At 38.5% G+C, this 9,484-nt stretch overlaps 1 protein-coding gene and 1 long non-coding RNA gene across 2 annotated transcripts; one reads left to right on the top strand and one right to left on the bottom strand.

Annotated features, from left to right (window-relative positions):
• The first annotated feature begins 179 nt into the window (after positions 1–179).
• On the top strand, positions 180–6,591 carry LOC122085433 (uncharacterized protein At2g38710). The gene is made up of 5 exons (XM_042653865.1): positions 180–582; positions 2,004–2,123; positions 4,530–4,644; positions 5,494–5,587; positions 6,124–6,591. The coding sequence occupies exons 1-5, from the start codon at positions 479–481 to the stop codon at positions 6,327–6,329; spliced, it is 639 nt and encodes a 212-aa protein (XP_042509799.1). The 5' UTR covers positions 180–478; the 3' UTR covers positions 6,330–6,591.
• A 1,244-nt stretch (positions 6,592–7,835) lies between these two features.
• LOC122085380 lies at positions 7,836–8,884 on the bottom strand. Its single transcript, XR_006142115.1, has 2 exons — positions 8,799–8,884; positions 7,836–8,438 (listed from the first exon to the last, which is right to left on the bottom strand). It is a non-coding gene; the product is annotated as an uncharacterized LOC122085380 (long non-coding RNA).
• Between the last annotated feature and the right edge of the window lie 600 nt (positions 8,885–9,484).

Raw genomic sequence — 9,484 nt, 5'->3', positions numbered from 1 at the left:
AAGGCCCTTATTAATATATGGATTTTTTATCAATTTACAATATTACCCTCCACACATATTTTCTTGGATAACTCAACACATGGGGACTTTTGATACTGTTGAACTACCAGACAAGGGTAATATGGGAAATATAACGAATTTTTAATTTCAGAGGAGCCGTATGGGTGGAGACTTGGACTGGGATGGGAAGAGGGATACTTAAATCCTAGTTAAGTTTGCTTCTTCTTCTTTACTTGTTTCTGATATTTATTTGGGAGCGAAGGTCGGAAGTCGGAACGGAGCTCCCGTCTGGGTTCTTAGTCTTTCCTTTTTTTTTTCTTCTTCTTCTTCTCGTATTTAACGCAATCGATGATCCTGAAAACCTTGATTTAAAAACCCTAGCTGCGGAGTTGGTCGGTTGGTAGGCCCAATCGATTTCTAGATCGTGCTTTGAAAGCTCTGATCCAGCCTTCCGTTTCCCCATTTCTCGCGCTTGAAGATGGTGTCTGCTAATCGGGAAATGGCTGTTTTTTGCTTCGACACGCTTGTCGCTCATTACAACAGTGAACAAGCACCTCCGCCGGCTTTTGATGAGGGCCAACAGTAAGTTTTCTCGTGTTTTTTTTTTCTTCTACCGATGAGCGTATTTTGGTTATTACAATTTTGCTAATAATCTTTGTGTATCTGTTATTTTTCATTTGCCCTCCATTTGCTTTCGCTTTGGATGATTGATTGTATGCTTCTTAGTTGTCGCTCGCAAATTTCTTCCTTCATTCGGATTTTCATTTTTCTTTAATTTTTGTTGTTATTGTTTTAAATCGTCTCTCCGTTTTATTAAAGTGGGAACTGTGCTTGATTGCTTTTCTACTGGGATTGGTATTTGGCCCTGCATGAATTTTCCAAATGATTTCCATCATCTCCCCTTAACAAAAAAAAAAAAAAAAATCCCAAATTAGAGTTGATGGTGCCGTTTATTGTATCTTCCTCCGCCCCCTCCTTGGCCTGGGATGCTTTTTTTCTAATGCTTGGACGACCAACGCTTTTAGTTGCAACGACAGCACAAATTTGTTATTGGAGGAGGATTTATTTATAAGCCTACCACTTCTCTTAATTGACTCGGCCGCATTGAACTCTAGTTGTATGCTTCTTCAACCTATAACTCTTTAGAGGTGGGACGGGCATGCTACAGATTTTTCTGAAGAACTCCTGTTTGCTCAGGAAAAGTGAGACAACTTGAAATGGGAGAAGTTAAAGCAGAAATGGAGCCAAGGCAGCCCTCTGAAATTTCAGTGGTTTTTTTTCTTGTCTGAACTGGCTGATTCTAGCTCTGAATAGCAAGAAATCTGGTGTTGGGTTCATTTGGCATGATTTACATGGAGTAGCTGCGGGTGCCTCCTCTGAGCCGATATACTTTGCTTCTGTTCTACAGGGAGGGGCTATTGCAATGAGGAATGGTCTATTTCATGGTTTAGGCGATGGCTTTGAGCATGTGCTAGTGGAAACGGACAACAGTGAGTTGGTGGGTCTCCTTGGCGGTACCACCCCAGCTCCAAGAAGTGAGATTTACAATCTCATTGAGGATATCAAACACTAATAACAGCGTGGATGACTCCCTAGCCCGGAAAGCCCTAGCGTGCAAGATAGATTGGCTGCCTTCCACTTCTTGGATCTCTGATTTATGTATGTGACGTATGTCGTACTCCTTGCGATGGTCACGCTTAAATATATAGACCGGTTTCGACCAAAAAAGAAAGAAGAAAAAACTGGCTGATTCTTATATCTAACTACTTCAAGCTGTTTTTGTAGCCTAAGTAGCTCTCGCTTTGAAGGTCATCAAATATTTGTGGTCATTTTTTTGTCGTGTGAAGGTTATCATTGCATGCAATCTAATGCATCTTTGTCATGCAGAAATGTGCTTCTATTAAATTTCACTAAATGTGGAACTTGTTCAATATTTGCATTGCATATTAGAGCCTGATTGGTTATATCATTCCAATGTAACATAAGAACCTTCCTGATTTCAGCCCATTGTTTGTCACTTGGAAGAAAGTATTGAATGGTGGAGAGCCTCGCCTGCGTGGATGTATTGGAACTTTAGAAGCGCGTTGTTTGATTAATGGGTTCAGAGATTATGCTCTAACCAGGTAACATTGCAAAAAATGTGTTTTATACTTGAAATGTTTCTCTCTATCTCTGTTTATGTGAGTATAAAATTAAATCTCATTGGCATAAGTTATTATTCTGTTATCTAAACATTAATATTACTGCTTTTGAAATCTCAACTATGACTGTGAGTGTTGGGACTTAGGACTTGGGATAAAAGCCCCATCTCTTTACTTTTTACGTTGAGGTGTAGTGGGCCTGTTAAACCCATGCATGAGATTTCACATGCTCATCAATTAGTTACACTAATTGCCTAAGGCATGGAATTGATTTTTTTTCTAGCTCAGTTGTCCATATGAAGTTGAAATATATTTTTTTCAACCTTCATGTTCATTAGTCTACCATACAGGAGGTGCAAACCACATGTTTTTCGAAGCGTGTGCCTCTTGTGCACAACCATCCATTACTTTCCCTTCTACCTCTTTAGATCATGTCAAGAAAGGATTTTTTCTTTCTTGCACCCAAGTATGGGGAATGGCATGTTCCTGAAAATTTTAAGCTCTGGACTAGCCCATTGAGCTCAGGAACAAAATGCTTCATGAGCATCAAAGGCTGTGAATTTTCAAGCTGTTAGTGGCCCTTTACACATCAGTGGATCTTTGAAGTTTGGCTCTCAAGCTTTCACCAAGTTTCAGGGCTTGGGTAATAGGCAAACACTAAGCCTTGTTCCTAACTGTTGGGTGCTTGGTTTGATGGCCCCTGAGCAACAAAGAATGAGCTTCTGCAGGCCGCTTAGAAACTAATGCATCATGTGAATTTGAGCTTCTAAGCATGCACCTCATTGCTGGACTCAGGTAATGGAGAATTTCCAAGCTGTGCCCACAGAATGGGTCCAGATTATATCATGTTTTATCACCTGGGAGCGGATGACAGGGGAGTGTCGGGAGTAGGTCTCAAGTTTGACCCCAGTTTAGTGCTATGGAAAACATTAACCAAAAATTTGGGTCGCCCAATTGTTGGGTGCAGACTTTATTATCAGGTTCTTCTTATTTCTGACTTGTTTTGATGTTTTGGACCATAATGCCCTAGAAACTTCCCCTATTTTGAGTATTCCTAAGATTGCTATCAATTTAGTATATATTCCTGGTCATTCATGGAAACCCTGGTGCTGCACTACATCTGATCATAGTGTCAAAGTAAGTTGCAATAGCTGCTTCTGCAATTTTTTTATTTTTATGATTAATAAAGAGTAGATTGTTGTTGGAGAGTTTATTATTTTAAATTGCAATACAATTAGTAATCTAAGGGGTGATGAAGTTTTTATCAATGGGTCAAAGGCAGATATTTCTGAACTTAGTCTTTGATAGGAATCTGATCAGTTTGATCAGCATAAGCTATATCAATTACTAATAGTGTATACTTTAATCAGGGATGGGTTATAGAACGGCTTAAATGTTTAAGGTTAGAGCAGTTAGGGAAGATTTTATGGCCATCTTCAGGTGTCTAGGATTAGGTTGTCGAGTTCATATGAAGGAGTTCCAACGTCTGAAACAGAACCAGGTTGCGCCTGCTGGTTTCCCTGGTTAAAAAGTAGGAGACAACCCACCTACAATATAAACTACAACTCCCTTAGTCAGTTCTTTCCCATGTTACCCTTCCATTTTATCCATATTTGTCCTTCATTCATAGTCTGCTACTGATCTATAAATATAAATCTCTATTGTGTCCTTTGTTCTATTTGTCTACTGCCCTTAAAATTTCTGGTTAATTTCAAGATTGCCATAACTTTCTTGTAACTGGATTTTATTTTCTTGGGTGGGCCCATTGCGATCCGGACTGAGTTTTTTTGGAACTCCAGATTGCATCATTCCCTCTATGACCTTTCACTACTTAGCCGACTTGTAACCCTTTGTTTTTTTCGTAAACTCACACTCCTGTTTAAACTAATGCCATGATGATAACATAACTGCTTCAATGATATATAGCATAGTTGTCAACGTGTTGCCTAGGTGCCTTGTTGGTGTTGCCTTGCATCTAGGGACACTCCAACGCATTGGGTTGCCTAGACGCAATGGCAACTATGATTTTAGCCTAGTCCATTGGGTGTTTATGTCAACAGCTACCCTTTGTTTTTGGATTTTACTCATTTTGATGGTCTGTGTTTGTCATGTATTTTTATTTGGTTGCTCTGTCCTAAATTATTAAAGCTTGTATGTTTTCTATATTATATATTATATATATATATTAATGCAGCAAATTAGTTTTCAGAGAGAGAAGCCCACTTTTCAATTTGTGCAATTTCCTTACTTTGATAGAGAATTTGTAATAAGATTATGGCTTGATTGGAAATTCCTGCTCTTCCTGCTTTAAGCATTTAGAAATTTACATGAGTTTGCTTGCTTCTGAACTCCAGCTTATAGGTTGTTATGTCTGTCCTATCTTTGCAGCGCTCTAAGGGACCGTCGATTTCCTCCCATCCAGGCTAAAGAATTGCCCTTTTTGGAATGTACAGTTTCTGTTCTGACAAATTATGAAAATGCTCTGCACTACCTTGATTGGGAGGTATTGTCATTTTATATTTAGGTCTATGTTTTCGGAGCAGAGGCCCCTGATTCTGGATTTTCCCACATTTGAACTAACTAAACTTAGTGCTTGGCCCACCATGATTGGTTGTGACCAACCAGGTCGTCTGAGGTCAAACTTACCCAATAGATGATTGTAGCCCAGTGCTTTGGGGCTGGGTTCAACTTGAACCCCTGCTGATCCATCTGTCTTTATGTTGGACGGGCCTGGCATTTGAGTCCATGGGTCCATGGTCTTGTCTTGTCTGAAAATCCACCTCGATTCTGGCTAGTGGCTTGATGATATATATTACACAACTTGACCTAACCTGTCTCAGTTGAACCATGATTGTAAAACATATGCTCATTGTACTCTTTAGATATTTAAGAAAATAAAAATTTTGAAGTTCCCAACGATTGCCACCATTTGCAAATAAGGCAATTCTTTAGATATTTTTGTGGACCTTCCACTGTATTTGTGCAATATGTATTGCATGGTCCTGGTGGATGTTAGCGTTTCCTGACCTGTTTCTTCCCCTCCCCACTTTCCTGTGTTGGAAGGTTGTGCATTTATTCTTGGCAAGGGCCAGTGAATTTTTTTTTTTCTCAAGACAACTGAAACCTCAATAATATAGATATGCTGGGAAGCCAAATGGAAATATGTTCTTTATTTGACACTAGATACTGTGCTTTATGATCTGTTATACTGTATACTGGCTTTATGCTCTATCGTGATCTCATCCTATTCAAATTGTTGTTACTACATCTGTTTGATATCATTATCGAACAAGGCTTATTACCGACAAGAAAATAAAATAAAATTATTGAACAAGTCTCTTTTTCATTGCAGATAGGGAAGCATGGCATAATTATTGAGTTTACTGACCCTGACTATAATACACGACGAAGTGCAACATATTTGCCTGAGGTTGCTGCTCACGAAGGTATCTATGCTTGATTGTTTGTTCCTGCACAAGTACTTAAATGACACAGTTTAGCCAATCAGGAGGTAGGGGGTAAAGAAGAAACAAAAGAAAGATTATAGATACTGTCTCTAATGAATAAAAGACCATCTTTTGGTTGGACATTGTCTGGACTTCTACTTCTTGTGTTATTTTCCAAGTAACATTGGGCAGTGTTTTCTTTTTTATCTAAGCCTTGGTTTTTATCCCCTTTAGAGAAGGAAAACTTATGATCAGGGAGGAAAAGGTTAGGGATGTGAATTCCTTAGATGATTGTATTTGTTTTGAAAATGTTCCCTTCTTGGCAAGAAGATCTCTCCACAATTATGCACAACTTTTTTTTGGAGTAGATATGTTTTCCTTATTGTTTGTAGCTTTAGTAGTGCTTGAGCCTATTTTGGATGGTGAACTAATTCTGTTTGAAATGTGTAGACTTTTTGTATGTTTTTCTTGTTCGATCAATTTAGCACTATATGTTTTCTGCATCTCACCCTGTGGTGTTGGTACTTAAACTTCAGGGTGGACAAAGATGGAGTCAATTGACTCACTGATGCGCAAGGCGGGTTATAATGGTGCAATCACCGAGTCACTCCGGAAGAGGATCTCCCTGACTCGTTACCAGAGCACGATCTACACCATGCATTACAGTGACTACGCCGCTTATGTGAAGAAAAACAGAGGGGAGGCCCCTGCAATTGCTGGGGGGAAGCCCAACAATCATTGATTAACATGAAACAGCTCTCATTAAGACAGATTATGAACAGTTGGGTTTGGGAAGAATTTGTGCAAGTGTTCCAGCCCATCTTCTTAAATCATTGTCATACTGTGTCCATTATTCTTCAAATTCATTTGATTTGAAGATTAAATTGTTGTGTTCAATTTATGAATTCCCTAATGATATTCAGTCAGCCCTCAGACTTAAATTTCTTTTAGACTGAGCTTAATGTAAATTGGTCCGTCGCAGTTCCTAGTGTTTTCTTGAAAAATGGGTGAATGAGGAGGTTAGGTGTATATATATATATATATATATATAATATTGTGTGGAAGGAACCAAGAGGTCCTTGAGAAATCAAGGAGAATTCTGAGATAAAAGCCTGCTATTTTAGGTCTCTTCGTTTGCCTTCTAACATGGTATCATAGTGCTTTGGTTTTCCCTCTTTGTTGACATATTTTGCGGAGGTATTGGAAATTGAAGAAGCTATATTCTCACATAAAATTATTTTGATCCTTATGACTTCACATATTTTAGGAGTTCTTTACACTTAAAATTTTTACCCTTTGACATTATATATATATATATATATATATATATTTATTTATTTACCAAGGGAAAGAGAACACTACTGGTCTGATACAGGAAACACTCAAATTGACGTGGGCACAGAAAGATCATGTTGCCCTCCTATGCATATGTTGAAGAAGCCTTGCGTGCACCGATTAACCCATATGTATGGTGTATCTTACGTCAAATTGGTAGGATTCTTTCATCTGTATACCAAACAGTCAAATGATCAGAGGAAATATAAAAAGTTCCAAAGAAAATTGATTTGCCTTCTAGGTGCTTATGAATCATGCCAAAGTAGAGAGTACTCAAAATGTAAAGTATTACACAAGAAACTATAGTTAAAACGTGCTTCTTTCTTTTTAATTAGGTCTATCCAAAGCTTTATTTTCTTATACGTTATTGTGAATTATTATAATATTCCTTATCCAAAAATAAAAGGTATTATAATATTGTTTGGTTAATCCTTGTTTTGGTTCTAGTTAATTGTTGAAAGTTTTGTTTTGGTTTTTAACACTCATAAAAAATTAAATAAATTCCTATAAATGAATATTAAAGTGAAATAAATGTTGACACGTATCCTCTAAATTACGATACCTTCCGTCGTCTATTAATTCTGAATTATATTCAGAAAATTCTATTTTCTTGATGATTCTCAAAAGGGGAAAACTATTCATCTATGAAGAGAGAATATCTTCATCCACAATGATATGATGTTATGACTACATTCTTACAATTATGAGTTTTTTCATTAATTTTCACCCTCTTATTGATGAAAATCTAAGGGCCCGTTTGATAACGCTTCTGCTGTTTCTGTTTCAAGAAACGGCAGAAACAGAAATTGCTGTTTCTGGAAACAGAAACAGGTAAGAAGGGTGTTTGATAATTCTTGTTTCTGGAAACAGAAACAGGTAAGAAGGTGTTTGATAAATTTTATTTCTGGGAACATTTTGGACAGAATATGATGTTTATTAGATATGGAAATTGTTGGATTAAAACTGCAATGGGTAAATCCAGAACGATCTTTCTCCACAGAAGGTAAGAACCTCAGCTTATTCCTGTATGGCTTGTTTGAATTTTGAACAAGCCACTAACTTCCAGAATACTTCAATGATAGAAAATTGACTATACAACTACTTAAACCCCTTTCATTCCTAGCCATGACAATGCTTAGAAAATTTTGTTGCATATTCGGAAGGTAATATTGTTGGGGCTTATCAGTCGGAAGGAAAGATGATCGGAAAAGTGTGGGTGAGGGAGATTGTAGAGTCTAATGCAGTCGTTCCATAGTATGAGGTCCGTGAATCTTAGGTCATGAATTCCAATATTCTCATCTCTGTAGTCGATGCTTTTGACCTCAACCCTGTTTTGATCTTCCTCAAAACTGATAAATGGTGTCGAGTATTGTCCATCACAATGGATGATGCCTAGCCCACATTCCTCATTGGGGGATTTGGAGAAAGGGTAACTGATGTTCTGATCCCCACAGTAGGAGTGGAAGGAGGGAGCACAAAGTTCGTACAAGTATTCTTCAACTGCTGCAAATGAAAGCTGCGACACAATGAAGAAGAAGAAAGTGAAAGAAAGAACAGAGGATGAGGCAGAGGAAGACAATGAGGGATGAGGACCCATCCTACATAGAGAGTACTACTGATTTCTTTACTCTTGCTGAGGTGCAACAAGGGATGGAACGCTAAATGCATAAGGTTTTCCTTGTCTGAAAACGATAAGGAAAACCCCTTTCATTCCTAGCCATTACAATACTATACTTGAAGCCGATTGAAGACAGGAAACTCATGAACAAGAACATTGCTCAAGACCCCCCTCTCAAAATCACAAAAAAAAAAAAAAAAAAAAAAAAAAAAAAGTAAATAAGAAGCCATTGAAGACGATTCAACGAATGGGTGTTACCTGCAGAGTATGGGCACCAAATCGCAAGAACTTGAAGGGCTCCTCACAATTTTCAAAGGGCGATTCAGCGACCAGTTGCTTCCTTCATTCAGCTCCAGTTGCTTCAATCTCACTTAGGGTTCGTCATGATTTTCAAAGGGCGATTCTTCATCAGTTGCTTCCTTCTCCTTCTCCTTCTCCTTCAAGCGGCTTCAAGCAGTCTTGAGAAAACCGCAATTTAGGGCTCCGCTCCGCTCACTCACGATTTTCAGAGGATGAGGGTGCGGGTGGGAAAGAAAGGGGTAGATTAAAAGCCATCAACGGGTCCCACGGATCATCCTTCACCGCTCCCCGTCGTCGGTTACGCAGGGGGAGACCCGTCGTCGGTTACGCAGGGGGAGAAGAGATCTCGGTGAACTGGGGAACCGTCGTCTTCAACGGTTGTACAGGGATATTCTCTGTCGATTTTTAAAATGGTCGGATTGTCGAACCATTGTTCCGCTTTTTTGTTTCGAGAAACAAGCGAAACAAGTAAAACTTGTTTCGTCATTTATGTTTCTTGAAGCATAAATTGTTATAAATTTCAATTTATGCTTCAAGAAACAAGTAGAACACAACACGTTTACCAAACGGTATTTATGCCGTTTCTGTGTTTCTGAGAACAGAAAAATACAGAAACACGTTTCTGGTTACGTTATCAAACGGGC

Source organism: Macadamia integrifolia, chromosome 8 (genome assembly GCF_013358625.1).
Source record: "Macadamia integrifolia cultivar HAES 741 chromosome 8, SCU_Mint_v3, whole genome shotgun sequence".
NCBI lineage: Eukaryota > Viridiplantae > Streptophyta > Magnoliopsida > Proteales > Proteaceae > Macadamia > Macadamia integrifolia.
This window is presented reverse-complemented; position numbering and strand designations above follow the sequence as displayed.

Excerpts from the sequence above, each read along its gene's own strand:
- LOC122085433 (XM_042653865.1), top strand. The coding sequence starts at position 479 with ATGGTGTCTGCTAATCGGGAAATGGCTGTTTTTTGCTTCGACACGCTT. Across the intron at positions 583-2,003 it reads GCTTTTGATGAGGGCCAACA|CCCATTGTTTGTCACTTGGA; the intron begins GTAAGTTTTCTC and ends TCCTGATTTCAG. Across the intron at positions 2,124-4,529 it reads AGAGATTATGCTCTAACCAG|CGCTCTAAGGGACCGTCGAT; the intron begins GTAACATTGCAA and ends CTATCTTTGCAG.